Source organism: Pseudophryne corroboree, chromosome 11 (assembly GCF_028390025.1).
Source record: "Pseudophryne corroboree isolate aPseCor3 chromosome 11, aPseCor3.hap2, whole genome shotgun sequence".
NCBI classification, from domain to species: domain Eukaryota; kingdom Metazoa; phylum Chordata; class Amphibia; order Anura; family Myobatrachidae; genus Pseudophryne; species Pseudophryne corroboree.
The window spans coordinates 288,343,075-288,361,056 of NC_086454.1; the positions used below are offsets into that span (position 1 = coordinate 288,343,075).

Genomic DNA, 17,982 nt, shown 5'->3' on the forward strand with positions numbered 1-17,982 from the left:
TACTAGGAGATACAGATTATTATAGAGAACTGTCCACAGACCCCACGGAGATTTATGTGGAAGAACTCAGATCTATGTTGATTACAGCTTTACATCAAGAAACCATAACGAAAGATGAATATCAATTTTTAATAACCAACCATCCCATTTTATCTATTTTTTATCATCTGCCCAAAATACATAAACGGTTGATTGATCCCCCTGGCAGGCCAATTGTGGCAGGCATCGGTTCTCTAACCGCTAATTTATCTGAATATGTTGAGGTTTTTCTAAAAAAATATGTTCCCAAATTAGAATCGTATGTCAAAGACACAACATCATTGCTACAATTCTTAGAAAATTTCCAATGGAAACAAGAATATTTATGGATAACAATCGATGTCCAATCCCTGTATACATCCATATCACAAGAAAAAGGGATAGAATCTTGCAAAGAATTTTTGGACAAGGACGATACCTTGGATATTGCACACAAAGAACTTATATGCAAATTCATGGACTTTATACTTAAACATAATTATTTTAAATTTTTAGAGAAATTTTATTTACAAATTTGCGGAACAGCGATGGGCACTGTTTTCGCACCCAGCTTCGCTAACTTGCATATGGGGAGCTGGGAACAGAACCATGTATACAGTAATAATCCTTACTTTAAACATATCGTTGTATACAAACGTTATATAGACGACATACTTCTAGTTTGGGATGGGACTAGGGAAATTTTTAGTGATTTTATGTCGCATTTGGAAAGGAATGACTACAACTTATCCTTTACCTACAAAATGAGTGCAACAGAAATAGAATATTTAGACTTGATTTTAAGCAGTAAAGACACGGAAGTCATAACAAAAAATTATATTAAACAGGTGGACACCAATTCATATATACACTACAAAAGTGGACATGCAACCAAATGGAAGACGAATACTCCATACTCACAATTTTGCAGAATAAAAAGAAACTGTACGAAATTGGAAGATACGGAGGAACAACTAACTCTATATGGAGAACGCTTTTTAGAGAGGGGTTACCCCAAGACTTTAGTGGAAGAAGCACAAATCAGGACTCATGCTACAAACCGACAGGATCTTCTGAAATATAGGGTCAAAGACGAACAGAACCAGGGACTGAATTTTATCACATCTTTTAACTGTCAGGACAAAAAGATTCGGAGTATTTTAAATAAACACTGGGGGATTTTACACACAGATACTGTTTTAAGCTCAATTTTACCAGACAAACCACAGGTGGTTTTTAGAAAAGCAAAGAACTTAAAAGACCATCTTGCACCAAGCATGCTGCTTCCTGTCCAACATGAAAAAGATAAAAATAATTTTTTGGATAGAAAGGGACTTGTTAAATGCCAACATTGTAATATTTGTCAATTTGTGAACCCCAATACAAAATCTTTCTCTAATACAGATGGTTCCAAAACATACCTTTCAAAAGATCGAGCAACATGTAATACGTCCTGGGTAGTATATATGCTTGAATGCCCTTGTGGACTTAGGTACATAGGGAAAACTAGAAGACAGCTAAAATTACGTATTCAAGAGCATATTAGAAGTATAAAAAATAAACAGGAACATCATTCGGTACCTAAGCACTTTAAACTATGTCATGGATCCGACCCTAAAGGTCTCACAATCAGAACGCTTGAAATAGTCCATATGGGACGAAGAGGTGGCGATCGGGAGAAAAAACTTTCACAGCGGGAAATGCATTGGATTTATGAATTAAAAACTTTGGCCCCCAGTGGTCTCAATGACAATTACGAAATTGCACCCTTTTTATAAAAGAAGTAATATGTACACAATTTTTTAATTTTTTTAATATCCTAAAATTTTTTCATGTATATATCATATTTATAATTTTCATACAGATAATTCCATTCCAAATTTGCACTGTCACTTTAAAATGTATTATTAATCTGCACAGTATGCTGCTAGCACTTTGGATAACTAATTTAAAATTGCACAAATCTATATGCACTAGCACTCTTTTGACATAGTCAAATCGTGCACTTCATTTATGTATTTATTTAAATAATTATTTATAGTTTGCATAAGCACTTTTGAACACTGCACCTTCTTAAACTGTGACATCCCGTTCACAGAGAATAATGAAAATATTTTTTCATTCCATAACATTGAATTTCCCTTTGTTCAATTGGTAGCATGGGACACATGTTTATAACCCCTGTCCTATATTGTCAACATATTAGGTGTTGGAATAGTACGTAGTCTCCAATAAAATGGCGCCGTACAACAGACCAATCTGACTGACTGAAGGAACCCAGACGCTGCGCTGACGGGCGGCACTGTGACCGGCCTGGCAGGCGCATGCGCACTGGGTTCTATGAGGCCAGTTTGAGAAAGGGCGGACGTCATTGCTCCTGTCTAGCCGTGACTTCCGGCGGTCGCGGCGGACAGAAGCGTGACAACCGCTCCTAATGCATGGAACACTCCTTGCCGAGTACATAAACCTGAGAGTCATTTGTCTGGTGCATGATGCACCTTAAAATAAGTATAAATATAAAGAATAAAAAATACATTTCCGGACGGAAGTGATGTCACTTCCGGAAAACCGGGAGGAACAGCAATTACATGTGCAATTAAATTGATTAAGAGGGGTATAAATATGTGTCCATACACTCACTAGTATTACACTCCTGAGGAAGTCCAGGCTGTTGGCGTAGGACGAAACGCGTTGAGTGTTCACTCGTATGGACGACTTAAAACACAGATAAGCTGTTTTTATTTTATTATATGGTACGGGCAATGTTTTTACTGTCGGACTAGTTCCAAATAAATGTATATTGTTTGTGTAAATAGTATTACACTATTGGTCTTTTTTACTCTTTTTCTGACCAAATGAGTAACAAGATGAAGGAAGATTAACAGGAGATCATTGAGATCACTGATGACGCCGCTCAAATTGTGACTTTATGCTATTCTAAAGGCGGTTGGAATTCCACCATACACGGTACAGTTCCACTTTATAGGGTGATATCAAGGGTGATGGTCACATTATATATATATAATATTACACTAGGAGGCGCCTATTCTCACCTTTTGTTTTCTATATATATATATATATATATATATATATATATATATATATATATATATATATATATATATATATATATTACATACTAGGGACAATAACATGGTATCCTTATCTAGAGTTTCAATCTCCGCTGATAAGATATCTGTCTACGCTGCTACAGCGCTATAAACCCATGCCGACACAATCGCCGGTCTGAGTAGTGTACCAGAATGTGTGTAAATGGACTTCAAAGTACTTTTACTGCATGCTATCTGCAGGATCCCTGAGGATAGCTGTAAAGTCAGCGCTACCTTTTTGGGTAAACGTGTCAATGCCTTGTACACCCTAGGGGAAGATTCCCATCGTATCCTGGCCCCATTAGGGAAAGGATACTCCCTGAGAATTCTTGTTGGGAAGCTGCAGCTTCTTGTCTGGAGATTCCCGCTCTTTTTCTTCATGAGAGGAGGGAAATTTACCTCAGCTTTCTTCCCCTTAAACATGTGTACCCTCGTGTCAGGGACAGATGAGTCATCAGTGATAAGCAAAACATCTTTTATTACAATAACTATATATTGAATACTTTTCTGCCAGTTTGGCTGTACTTTGCATTATCGTAGTCGACACAGGAGTCAGACTCCGTGTCGATATCAGTGTCTATGATTTTGGATAGTGAGCGTTGTGAGACTCTGAAAATCTCTGTGACATAGGGACAGACATGGGTAGATTCCCTGTCTGTTCTCTAATCTTTTGTGTAATAATTAATCTTAGCCCTTAATTTCACATATCCAATCAGGCGTCGGCATTGTCGACGGCGACACCACACACACACACATTTGCTCCATCTCCTCCATAGGAGAGCCTTTTACCTCAGACATGTCGACACACACATACCGACACACCACACACTCAGGGAATGCTCTTCTGAAGACAGTTCCCCCACAAGGCCCTTTGGAGAGACAGAGAGAGTATGCCAGCACACACCCCAGCGCAATATGACCCAGGAAAAACACAGCAATTTAATGTTTACCCCGTAGCGCTGTTATTATTATCTGCGCCGAATTATGTGCCCCTCCTCTTCTTTAAAACCCTCTCTTCTACCGTGGTATAAGCAGGGGAGAGTCCGGGGAGCTTCCTCTCAGCGGTGCTATGGAGAAAAACATGGCGCTGGTGAGTGCTGATGGAGAAGCCCCGCCCCCTTGGCGGCGGGCTTCAATCCCGCTAAAAGTGTAAAATTGGCGGGGGCTCATGCATATATACCGTGTCCAGCTGTATATATGCTCTCCTTTGGCAAATAAGAGGTTTATATTGCTGCCCAGGGCGCCCGCCCTGCACCCTTACAGTGACCGGAGTATGTGAGGTGTATGGGAGCAATGGCGCACAGCTGCCGTGCTGTGCGTTACCTCAGTGAAGAACAGAGTCTTCTGCCGCCTTTTGAAGCCTTCTTTCTTCTCATACTCACCCGGCTCTGTGAGGAAGACGGCGGCGCGGCTCTGGGACGAACGTCCAGGGCGAACCGGTGTTCCGACTCCCTCTGGAGCTAATGGTGTCCAGTAGCCTAAGAAGCAGAGCCTATCATTTAAGTAGACCTGCTTCTCTCCCCTCAGTCCCTCGATGCAGGGAGTCTGTTGCCAGCAGTGCTCCCTGAAAATAAAAAACCTAACAAATATACTTTCTTAGCAGGAAACTCAGGAGAGCTCCCTGCAGTGCACCCATCTGCCTTTGGGCACAGTCTACAAATGAATTCTGTAGGAGGGTCATAGAGGGAGGAGCCAGTGCACACCCAGAGTCAAGTTCTTTCTTAAAGTGCCCATGTCTCCTGTGGAGCCCGTCTATTCCCCATGGTCCTTACGGAGTCCCAGCATCCTCTAGGACGTTAGCGAAAAGAGGAAACACAAAATGTATATGTAATATTAGGAGCCTAATCATTTTGCACCTGATTTTTCAATATAAATAAAGTGCTAGTATTGTGTATTGAATTACTCTGGGTTCTTATCGGTTTAACAAATTTGAAAACATAATGAAGACTATGGGGTTGATGTATCAAGCTGTGAAAATAGTGTTGAAGTTGGCCATAACAAACAATCACCTTTTGATGATACGTTTATCAAGTACACTCCATAAAAGTATATGTAGATGCTTATTGGTGGGCAGCTTCTTAACTGTTCCACTTCACTCTTTTTTTTTATTGTTTGATATATCAACCCCTCTGTGACACAATATCCTGTATGCTTATGGTATTATAGTGTAGATACCTTAATTTCTGGACAAAGCAGAACATTGTTTAAAAATGTCGTTGGGACATTAAATGTGTGTTGTGTATGTAATTTAAAGCTGCACAGAAACTAGAGCCGTATACTTTTACACGGCCTGGTCAGATAGATAGATAGATATAGATAGATATAGATATAGATATAGATATATATATATATATATATATATATATATATATATATATATATATATATATATATATATATATATATATATATATATATAAAGCACTCACTGACTGACACATCACAGATACCCTTTCACATCGCAAAAATATCCCGGTATCGACCCGCGATGTGAAAGGGGCCATGGAGAATTCCTGGGTCGCCTGACCCGGTAATTCAACCCGGGTAATAAGAAGGGTTATTGCCGGGTTGAACACCTGGTCATTGGCATTGTGAATGGGTTCCCGGGTTGATGGGACCCGTTCACCACATAGGTAGAGGCGGCGCAGAGATGAGCTCATCTCCCAGCGTCGCCTCCGCCACTATGGCAACCCGACCCAACATATTGCCGGGTCGGGAAGCCTGCTCTTAGGGTCCAATGCCGGTTCCCATCCGGGAAGGACCCGTTTCCAATTCCTGGGTGGGATCTGGCGTTAGAGAGGTGAAAGGGGTATAATTTTTTTCACTTCCCTATATGTTAGGAAGATGAAATGTAACATAGGTATTCTGCAGATGATAATAGAAAAACAACGTCACTTGAATTTGAATAAACCTCCCCTATGGGGACGAATGGGGGGGATGATATAATGACGTCATTACCAATGCGTGGCTTGCGTTGTGTGAACGATAACGCCCAGACAATTGGATGAAAATTTGGATTGCACCTCCAGTGTGTAGAATTTAAAAAATTGATCCTGTTACTTTTTACCGTGTCTGCTACGGGTGCTCCTCTGGTAATGCCAGGAATCGTGGATTTATATTTACTTACATAAAGACATCTCAAATTTACATCTCTATAGATTTACCAAATTTTTAACACTCCTTTATATTCATTTATTTCTCTGACGTCCTAAGTGGATGCTGGGACTCCGTAAGGACCATGGGGAATAGCGGCTCCGCAGGAGACTGGGCACAACTAAGAAAGCTTTAGGACTAACTGGTGTGCACTGGCTCCTCCCACTATGACCCTCCTCCAGACCTCAGTTAGGATACTGTGCCCGGAAGAGCTGACACAATAAGGAAGGATTTTGAATCCCGGGTAAGACTCATACCAGCCACACCAATCACATCGTATAACTCGTGATACAATACCCAGTTAACAGTATGATAACAACTGAGCCTCTCAACAGATGGCTCAACAATAACCCTTTAGTTAGGCAATAACTATATACAAGTATTGCAAACAATCCGCACTTGGGATGGGCGCCCAGCATCCACTACGGACTACGAGAAATAGATTTACCGGTGAATAAAATCTTATTTTCTCTAACGTCCTAAGTGGATGCTGGGGACTCCGTAAGGACCATGGGGATTATACCAAAGCTCCCAAACGGGCGGGAGAGTGCGGATGACTCTGCAGCACCGAATGAGCAAACTCTAGGTCCTCCTCAGCCAGGGTATCAAACTTGTAGACTCTTGCAAAAGTGTTTGAACCCGACCAAGTAACAGCTCGGCAAATTTGTAAAGCCGAGACCCCTCGGGCAGCCGCCCAAGAAGAGCCCACTTTCCTCGTGGAATGGGCTTTTACAGATTTAGGGTGCGGCAGTCGAGCCGCAGAATGTGCAAGTTGAATCGTGCTACAGATCCAGCGAGCAATAGTCTGCTTAGAAGCAGGAGCACCCAGCTTATTGGGTGCATACAGGATAAATAGCGAGTCAGTTTTCCCGACTCCAGCCGTCCTGGAAACATATACTTTTCAGGGCCCTGACTACGTCCAGTAACTTGGAATCCTCCAAGTCCCAAGTAGCCGCAGGCACCACAATAGGTTGGTTCACATGAAAAACTGATACCACCTTAGGAAGGAATTGGGAACGAGTCCTCAATTCCGCCTTCTCCATATAAAATACAGATAAGGGCTTTTGCATGACAAAGCCGCCAATTCTGATACACGCCTGGCCGACGCCAAGGCCCACAGCATGACCACTTTCCACGTGAGGTATTGTAGCTCCACGGATTTAAGTGGCTCAACCCAATGCGACTTCAGGAAATCCAACACTACGTTGAGATCCCACGGTGCCACTGGAGGCACAAACGGGGGCTGACTATGCAGCACTCCCTTAACAAAAGTCTGAACTTCAGGCAGTGAAGCCAGTTCTATTTTGGAAGAAAATCGATAGAGCCGAAATCTGGACCTTAATGGAACCCAATTTTAGGCCCATGGTCACCTCTGACAGTAGGAAGTGCAGAAATCGACCTAGCTGAAATTCCTCCTTTGGGGCCTTCCTGGCCTCACAGGACGCAACATATTTCCGCCATATGCGGTGATAATGGTTTGCGTTCACTTCTTTCCTAGCTTTAATTAGCGTAGGGACAACTTCCTCCGGAATGCCCTTTTCCTTCAGGATCCGGCGTTCAACCGCCATGCCCTCAAATGCAGCCGCGGTACGTCTTGGACCAGACAGGCCCCCTGCTGCAGCAGGTCCTGTCTGAACGGCAGAGGCCATGGGTCCTCTGAGATCATTTCTTGGAGTTCTGGGTACCAAGCTCTTCTTGGCCAATCCGGAACAATGAGTATAGTTCTTACTCCTCTCTAGAATCCAACCGTGCTGGTGTAGCACCTCCTGAGATAGTGCTACGCCGACCAACAACTGCTCCCTGGACCTCGCCTTTATCAGGAGATCGTCCAAGTATGGGATAATTAAAACTCCCTTTTTTCGAAGGAGTATCATCATTTCGGCCATTACCTTGGTAAATACCCTCGGTGCCGTGGACAGGCCGAACGGCAACGTCTGGAATTGGTAATGACAATCCTGTACCACAAATCTGAGGTACTCCTGGTGAGGATGGTAAATTGGGACATGCAGGTAAGCATCCTTGATGTCCAGTGATACCATGTAATCCCCCTCTTCCAGGCTTGCAATAACCGCCCTGAGCGATTCCATCTTGAACTTGAATTTTTTTATATATGTGTTCAAGGATTTCAAATTTAAAATGGGTCTCACCGAACCGTCCGGTTTCGGTACCACAAACATTGTGGAATAGTAACCCCGTCCTTGTTGAAGTAGGGGCACCTTGACTATCACCTGCTGGGAATACAGCTTGTGAATTTCCTCTATCACAGCTTCCCTGCCTGAGGGAGTTGTTGGCAAGGCAGATTTGAGGAAACGGCGGGGGGGAAATGTCTCGAATTCCAGCCTGTACCCCTGAGATACCACTTGAAGGATCCAGGGATCTACTTGTGAGCGAGCCCACTGATTGCTGAAGTTTTTGAGACGGGCCCCCACCGTACCTGGCTCCGCCTGTTGAGCCCCAGCGTCATGCGGCGGACTTAGAAAAAGAAGCGGGGGAGGACTTTTGCTCCTGGGAACTGGCTGTTTGACACCCTAGACAGGGACACTATATTGCTAAACATAGAGCATATATCCCTTTTAGAATCTGCATCCCCTGTCCACTGCCGAGTCCATAACCCTCTCCTGGCAGAAATGGACAGTGCACTTATTTTAGATGCCAGCCGGCAAATATCCCTCTGTGCATCTCTCATGTATAAGACAGCGTCTTTAATATGCTCTATGTTTAGCAATATATAGTGTCCCTGTCTAGGGTGTCAATGTTTTCTGACAGGGAATCTGACCACGCAGCTGCAGCACTGCACATCCATGCTGAAGCAATAGCTGGTCTCAGTATAATACCAGTGTGTGTATATATAGCCTTCAGGAGAGCCTCCTGCTTTCTATCAGCAGGTTCCTTTAGGGCGGCCGTATCCGGAGACGGTAGTGCCACCTTTTTTGATAAGCGTGTAAGCGCTTTATCCACCCTAGGGGGTGTTTCCCAACGTGACCTATCCTCTGGCGGGAAAGGGTACGCCATTAGTAACTTTTTAGAAATTACCAATTTTTTATCTGGGCAAGCCCACGCTACTTCACACACTTCATTTAATTCTTCAGATGGGGGAAAAACTACTGGTAGTTTTTTCTCTCCAAACATAATACCCTTTTTTGTGGTACCTGGGGTCACATCAGAAATGTGTAAAACATTTTTCATTACCTCAATCATGTAACGAGTGGCCCTATTGGACATTACATTAGTCTCTTCGTCGTCGACACTGGTATCAGTATCCGTGTCGACATCTGTGTCTGCCATCTGAGGTAGCGGGCGTTTTAGAGCCCCTGATGGCCTTTGAGACGTCTGGGCAGGCACGAGCTGAGAAGCCGGCTGTTCCGCATTTGGCATGTCATCAAATTTTTTATGTAAGGAGTCGACACTTTCACGTAATTCCTTCCACAAGTCCATCCACTCAGGTGTCTGCCCCGCAGGGGGTGACAACACATTTATAGGCATCTGCTCCCCCTCCACATAAGCCTCCTCATCAAACATGTCGATATTTATATTCATTTATATTTACAACCATGAAAATCAGAAACTCCCGTGCGAAGAATGGGTAGAACCGCTAGTCACAGATAATTAGGAGATCCCATTATAGACCTGTACATAAAGTAGAGTCTCTTAGTCTGCTTAGTGTGTAGGGAAAGCATAATGAAGGTAATTAAATCCTGTGTGGGGCTATAAAGGTGTGCTGATAATAGAATGCACAGTTGCTCCATATAAAGTGAACACTCACATTTGAATATTATTTAAAAACGAATTATTCTCAAAATGTATGTTCATCTTATTTCTTTATGACACATGCAAACTTTCGTCACGAGAACTCTAGTCTACAAGGTATATTAATGGAAAGATATATCGTTTTTAGTGTGACCCATATTGATGGCATCTAAAATAATGAACTTGGTTGTGTTACAAAAAAAATTATACTAGTTGAAGTATTAATTACCTTAAGATTTTAATGTTATTTCTCTAACGTCCTAGTGGATGCTGGGGACTCCGTCAGGACCATGGGGAATAGCGGCTCCGCAGGAGACAGGGCACAAAAGCAAGCTTTTAGGATCACATGGTGTGTACTGGCTCCTCCCCCTATGACCCTCCTCCAAGCCTCAGTTAGGTTTTTGTGCCCGGCCGAGAAGGGTGCAATCTAGGTGGCTCTCTTAAAGAGTTACTTAGAAAAAGTTTTTAGGTTCTTTATTTTCAGTGAGTCCTGCTGGCAACAGGCTCACTGCATCGAGGGACTTAGGGGAGAGATTTTCAACTCACCTGCGTGCAGGATGGATTGGATTCTTAGGCTACTGGACATAGCTCCAGAGGGAGTCGGAACACAGGGCTCGCCCTGGGGTTCGTCCCGGAGCCGCGCCGCCGACCCCCTTGCAGACGCTGAAGATGAAGAGGTCCGGAACCAGGCGGCAGAAGACTCTCAGTCTTCATCAGGTAGCGCACAGCACTGCAGCTGTGCGCCATTGTTGTCAGCACACTTCACACAGCGGTCACGGAGGGTGCAGGGCGCTGGGGGGGGGGGCGCCCTGGGCAGCAATGTATAATACCTGTATGGCGAAAAATACATCACATATAGCCCTTGAGGCTATATGGATGTATTTAACCCCTGCCAGATATCTAAAACTCCGGAGAAGAAGCCCGCCAAAAAGGGGGCGGGGCCTATTCTCCTCAGCACACAGCGCCATTTTCCCTCACAGAAAGGCTGGTGGGAAGGCTCCCATGCTCTCCCCTGCACTGCACTACAGAAACAGGGTTAAAACAGAGAGGGGGGGCACTGATTTGGCGATATGTATATATATTAAAATGCTATAAGGGAGGAACACTTATATAAAGGTTGTCCCTGGATAATTATAGCGTTTTGGTGTGTGCTGGCAAACTCTCCCTCTGTCTCCCCAAAGGGCTAGTGGGTCCTGTCCTCTATCAGAGCATTCCCTATGTGTGTGCTGTATGTCGGTACGTGTGTGTCGACATGTATGAGGAAAATATTGGTGAGGAGGCGGAGCAAATTGCCTGTAATGGTGATGTCACTCTCTAGGGAGTCGACACCGGAATGGATGGCTTATTTATGGAAATTACGTGACAATGTCAACACGCTGCAAGCCGGTTGACGACATGAGAGGGCCGGCGAACAAATTAGTATCTGTCCAGGCGTCTCAAACACCGTCAGGGGCTGTAAAATGCCCATTTACCTCAGTCGGTCGGCACAGACCCAGACACGGACACTGATTTCAGTGTCGACGGTGAAGAAACAAACGTATTTTCTTTTAGGGCCACAAGTTAAGGGCAATGAAGGAGGTGTTACATATTTCTGATACTCCAAGTACCACAAAAAAGGGTATTATATGTGAGGTGAAAAAACTACCTGTAGTTTTTCCTGAATCAGTTAAATTAAATGAAGTGTGTGATGATGCGTGGGTTTCCCCCGATGGAAAATTATTGGCGGTATACCTTTTCCCGCCAGAAGTTAAGGCGCGGTGGGAAACACCCCTCAGGGTGGATAAGGTGCTCACACGCTTATCAGAACAAGTGGCGGTACCATCTACGGATAGGGCCGTACTTAAGGAGCCAGCTGATAGGAGGCTGAAAAATATCCTAAAAAGTATACACACACATGCTGGTGTTATACTGCGACCAGCGATCGCCTCAGCCTGGATGTGCAGAGCTGAGGTGGCTTGGTCGGATTCCCTGACTAAAAATATTGATACCTTTGACAGGGACAGTATTTTATTGACTATAGAGCATTTAAAGGATGCATTTCTATATATGCGAGATGCGCAGAGGGATATTTGCACTCTGGCATCAAGAGTAAATGCGATGTCCATATCTGCAAGAAGATGTTTATGGACACGACAGTGGTCAGGTGATGCAGATTCCAAACGGCACAAAGATGTATTGCCGTATAAAGGGGAGGAGTTATTTGGGGTCGGTCCATGGGACCTGGTGGCCAGGGCAACTGCTGGAAAATCCACCGTTTTTTACCCTAAGTCACATCTCTGCAGAAAAAGACACCGTCTTTTCAGCCTCAGTCCTTTCGTCCCTATAAGAGTCATATCTGCCCAGGGATAGAGGAAAGGGAAGAAGACTGCAGCAGGCAGCCCATTCCCAGGAACAGAAGCCCTCCACCGCTTCTACCAAGTTCTCAGCATGACGCTGGGACCGTACAGGACCCCTGGATCCTACAAGTAGTATCCAAGGGGTACAGATTGGAATGTCGAGAGGTTTCCCCCCTCGCAGGTTCCTGTAGTCTGCTGTACCAATGTCTCCCTCCGACAGGGAGGCAGTATTGAAAACAATTCACAAGCTGTATTCCCAGCAGGTGATAATAAAATTACCCCTCCGACAACAAGGAAAGGGGTATTACTCCACACTATATGGTGGTACTGAAGGCTAGGTGAGACCTATTCTAAATCTGAAAAATTTGAACACTTACAAGGGTTCAAATCCAGATGGAGTCACTCAGAGCAGTGATAGCAAAGAACAAGGGGACTATATGGTGTCCCGGGACATCAGGGATGCTTACCTCCATGTCCCAAAATTTGCCTTTTCTCACCAAGGGTACCTCAGGTTCGTGGTACAGAACTGTCACTATCAGTTTCAAGACGATGCCGTTGGATTGTCCAAGGCACCCCGGGTCCTTACCAAGGTAATGACCGAAAGGAGGATTCGTCTTCAAAGAAAATGGACGACCTCCTGATAAGAACAAGGTCCAGAGAACAGTTGGAGGTCGGAGTAGCACTATCTCAAGTAGTTCTACGACAGCACGGGTGGATTCTAAATATTCCAAAACCGCAGTTGTTCCGACGACACGTCTGCTGGTCCTAGGGATGATTCTGGACACAGTCCAGGAAAAGGTGTTTCTCCCAGAGGAGAAAGCCAGGGAGTTATCCGAGCTAATCGGGATCCTCCTAAAACCAGGAAAAGTGTCAGTGCATCATTGCACAAGAGTCCTGGTAAAAATGGTGGCTTATTACGAAGCGCTTCCATTCGGCAGATTTCACGCAAGAACTCTTCAGTGGGATCTGCTGGACAAATGGTCCGGATCGCATCTTCAGATGCATCAGCGGATAACCCTATATCCAAGGACAAGGGTGTCTCTCCTGTGGTGATTACAGAGTGCTCATCTTCTAGAGGGCCGCAGATTCGGCATTCAGGATTGGATGCTCGTGACCACGGAGGCCAGCCTGAGAGGCTGGGGAGCAGTCACACAAGGAGTGTGATCAAGTCTGGAGAATTCTCTCCACATAAATATACTGGAGCTAAGAGCAAATTTATAATGCTCTAAGCTTAGCAAGACCTCTGCTTCAAGGTCAGCCGGTATTGATCCAGTGGGATAACATCACGGCAGTCGCCCACGTAAACAGAAAGGGCGGCACAAGAAGCAGGAGGGCAGTGGCAAAACTGCAAGGATTTTTCGCTAGGCGGAAAATCATGTGATAGCACTGTCAGCAGTGTTCATTCCGGGAGTGGACGACTGGGAAGCAGACTTCCTCAGCAGGCACGACCTCCACCCGGGAGAGTGGGAACTTCATCGGGAAGTTTTCCGCATGATTGTGAACCGTTGGGAAAGACCAAAGGTGGACATGATGGCGTCCCGCCCGAACAAAAAATGGGACAGGTATTGCGCCAGGTCACGAGACCTTCAGGCGATAGCTGTGGACGTCCTGGTAACACCGTGGGTGTAACAGTCGGTGTATGTGTTCCCTCCTCTGCTTCTCATAACCAAGGTATTGAGAATTATAAGACATAGAGGAGTAAGAACTATACTCGTGGCTCCGGATTGGCCAAGAGGGACTTGGTAACCGGAACTTCAAGAGATGCTCACAGAGGACTAATGGCCTCGGGAGCTAAGAAGGGATTTGCTTTCAGCAAGTACCATGTCTGTTCCAAGAGGAACCGTGGCATCGGCCTTTAAGAAAGGACCTGCTCCAGCAGGGACCTTGTCTGTTCCAAGACTTACCGCGACTGCGTTTGACGGCATGGCGGTTTGAACGCCGGATCCTAAGGGAAAAGGCATTCCGGAAGAGGTCATACCTACCCTGGTCAAAGCCAGGAAGGAGGTGACCGCACAACGTTATCACCACATGTGGTAAAAATATGTTGCGTGGGTGAGGCCAGGAAGGCCCCACAAAAAAAAAAAAAAATTTCAACTAGGTCGATTTCTGCACTTCCTGCAAACAGGAGTGTCTATGAGCCTCAAATTGGGGTCCATTAAGGTTTAAGTTTCGGCCCTATAGATTTTCTTCCAGAAAGAATTGGCTTCAGTTCCTGAAGTCCAGACGTTTGTCAAGGGAGTATTGCATATACAGCCCTTGTGTGCCTCCAGTGGCACCGTGGGATCTCAACGTAGTGTTGGGATTCCTCAAATCATATTGGTTTGAACCACTCAAATCTGTGGATTTGAAATATCTCACATGGAAAGTGACCATGCTGTTGGCCCTGGCCTCGGCCAGGCGATAGTCAAAATTGGCGGCTTTGTCTTACAAAAGCCCATATTTGATTTTCCATTTGGGACAGGGCAGAACTGCGGACTCGTCCCCAGTTTCTTCCTAAGGTGGTGTCAGCGTTTCACCTGAAACAACCTATTGTGGTGCCTGCGGCTACTAGGGACTTGGAGGACTCCAAGTTGCTAGACGTTGTCAGGGCCCTGAAAATAAATATATATATATAATTCCAGGACGGCTGGAGTCAGAAAGTCTGACTTGCTGTTTATATTGTAGGCGCCCAAAAAGCTGGGTGCTCCTGCTTCTAAGCAGACTATTGCTCGTTGGATTTGTAGTACAATTCAGCTTGCACATTCTGTGGCAGGCCTGCCACAGCCAAAATCTGTAAATGCCCATTCCACAAGGAAGGTGGGCTCATCTTGGGCGGCTGCCCGAGGGGTCTCGGCTTTACAACTTTGCCGAGCAGCTACTTGGTCAGGGGCAAACACGTTTGCTAAATTCTACAAATTTGATACCCTGGCTGAGGAGGACCTGGAGTTCTCTCATTCGGTGCTGCAGAGTCATCCGCACTCTCCCGCCCGTTTGGGAGCTTTGGTATAATCCCCATGGTCCTGACGGAGTCCCCAGCATCCACTAGGACGTTAGAGAAAATAAGATTTTACTTACCGATAAATCTATTTCTCATAGTCCGTAGTGGATGCTGGGCGCCCATCCCAAGTGCGGATTGTCTGCATTACTTGTACATAGTTATTGTTACAAAAAAATCGGGTTATTATTGTTGTGAGCCATCTTTTTTAGAGGCTACTTCATTGTTATCATACTGTTAACTGGGTTCAAATCACAAGTTGTACGGTGTGATTGGTGTGGCTGGTATGAGTCTTACCCGGGATTCAAGATCCTTCCTTATTGTGTACGCTCGTCCGGGCACAGTACCTAACTGAGGCTTGGAGGAGGGTCATGGGGGGAGGAGCCAGTACACACCATGTGATCCTAAAAGCTTGCTTTTGTGCCCTGTCTCCTGCGGAGCCGCTATTCCCCATGGTCCTGACGGAGTCCCCAGCATCCACTACGGACTATGAGAAATAGATTTATCGGTAAGTAAAATCTTATTATTAAACATTAAAGACTTCATTCATTTGGGTCTAGTGTTCTAAGTATTGTAGCTAGGAATTTAGCCCAGCATATTGTATCTCAAATAGTCTGTTTGGGTTGGTAAGGAAATTCCGCCAGTTGGGATCCCAACTAAAGACCTGAAGTGGAATCCCAACAGACCTCGATAAGTATTTTCACCCTACCCCTAATCCTGACCCACCCAACCCGCGGCCCAACCCTAGCTTCACCTCCCCCTCACTCTCTACTGCGACATGTCGGACCCTCATGTCGCAGGCAGTCACCCCGGCGGCTTCCCGGGGTGCAGGATTGCATAAGATATGTCGTATGCTGTCCTTTTGCATACAATGTATCTTGTGCGATCCCAGCCATGCCTGCAGGTCTGACATATCACGAGTGCAGCACATTCAATCTAGGGGATCCGATCCGATGCTCACGGGGACGCGGATCGGATGTAAAACGCATCCGAAATGCCCGATTTCATCCGATATATCGTCCGAAATTGGATGAAATCGGGCATTATCGTTCTAGTATATGGGGCCTTTAACCCTTACCTCCCCCCACCCCTGCAGCCTAACCCCATCCTTACCTCTGGGATCCGTCGGGGGACCCCTGTCAGCCTTTTCATTGGTGAAATTTGCCATGATTTTGACCGCATCCTGTCTGTGTGTGTAAACATTCTAGAGTTTTCTGATTTGTCTACCTTTTATGTTTTATTTACAGATCAAGTACACAGGGTTTCGTGACCGACCACATGAGGAGCGCCAGGCGCGTTTTCAGAATGCCTGTAGGGATGGCCGATCTGAAATAGTAAGTCCTCATTTCAGGTCCCTGTACAGATTCAGGTGGTACTTACACAACAAACAATTATTTTTATGTACCAATGTCTTTTATTATAGAGTGCTTCTTAGTACATCAGATGTGCTTAAAAAGATAGAAGGGTGATGTTCTCGGCCCCGCAAGTTTGTGCGGCTGTATGCTGCACTTCCGGAACCAGTGGATCCGCTTATTGATTGCAGCTCCATATGGCTGCATACAAACATCAGTGCGATTGGGCTGCGATGGGTTGAGTTTTGTGCCGTTTCTGGCGTTTAGGCACCTTTGCAACTGAAGCACATCCCCATGGCTCCTAAATGAACTTGTCCATGTAGTGTAGGGTAAACATAGTACAGATAATGTAAAACAGGAAACTGCTTAGACGCCTTATCCAAGAAACTCAATATGAAGAGGGTGATCCGGGAATTGAAATGGAATGGTCATAACAGCATTGTAGTCAAACAATCTGCAAAGGGTTCATTCAAATCTGGGGGACTATATCGTACATATACTGTGAGGGGGGCAACATGGCCAAGGGGATTGTCACTCAGTATGGAGTAATTGTGATGGTGTGCTCCATTTGTGGGCCACGAATATTCTTGCAGCTGACCATGGGGTGGTATCCTGTAACGGTTAGGTTAAGTATAGAGGAAAAGTGGCTTCTGATGAAATGGGTGTGATACAGGATCCCGGCGCTCATGATGCAGACACCAGCATCCCGACACTGAGAATCCCAACAGTGCTTTATAATAAACGTAAACCTAATCCTTATCTTCCCCCTAACCCTCCCTTCCTACAGCCTAATCCTACCCCACTGCAGCCTAACCCTACCCCACAGCAGCCTAACCCTACCCCACAGCAGCCTAACCCTCCCCCATTGCAGCCTAACCCTCCCCCACTGCAGCCTAACCCTCCCCCAGCCTAACCCTCCCCCCACTGCAGCCTAACCCTCCCTTCCTACAGCCTAATCCTCCCCCACTGCAGCCTAACCCTCCCCCAGCCTAACCCTCCCTTCCTACAGCCTAATCCTCCCCCATTGCAGCCTAACCCTCCCTTCTTACAGCCTAACCCTCCCCCACTGCACCCTAACCCTCCCCCACTGCAGCCTTACCCTCCCCCACTGCAGCCTAACCCTCCTTCCTACAGCCTAATCCTCCCCCATTGCAGCCTAACCCTCCCTTCCTACAGCCTAACCCTCCCCCACTCCAGCCTAACCCTCCCCCACTCCAGCCTAACCCTCCCCCACTGCAGCCTAACCCTCCCCCACTGCAGCCTAACCCTCCCCCACTGCAGCCTAATCCTCC

General features: G+C 45.6%; 1 protein-coding gene across 5 annotated transcripts in view; it reads left to right on the forward strand.

Moving 5' to 3' along the window:
- Positions 1 to 17,982, forward strand: part of CBFB (core-binding factor subunit beta) — a 167,962-nt gene that overhangs the window by 37,610 nt on the left and 112,370 nt on the right. For all 5 annotated transcript variants that reach the window (XM_063945416.1, XM_063945418.1, XM_063945417.1 and 2 more), the window contains exon 2: positions 16,586 to 16,672. In XM_063945416.1, coding sequence (XP_063801486.1) covers positions 16,586 to 16,672 — 87 coding nt within the window. The remainder of the gene's footprint in view (positions 1 to 16,585; positions 16,673 to 17,982) is intronic.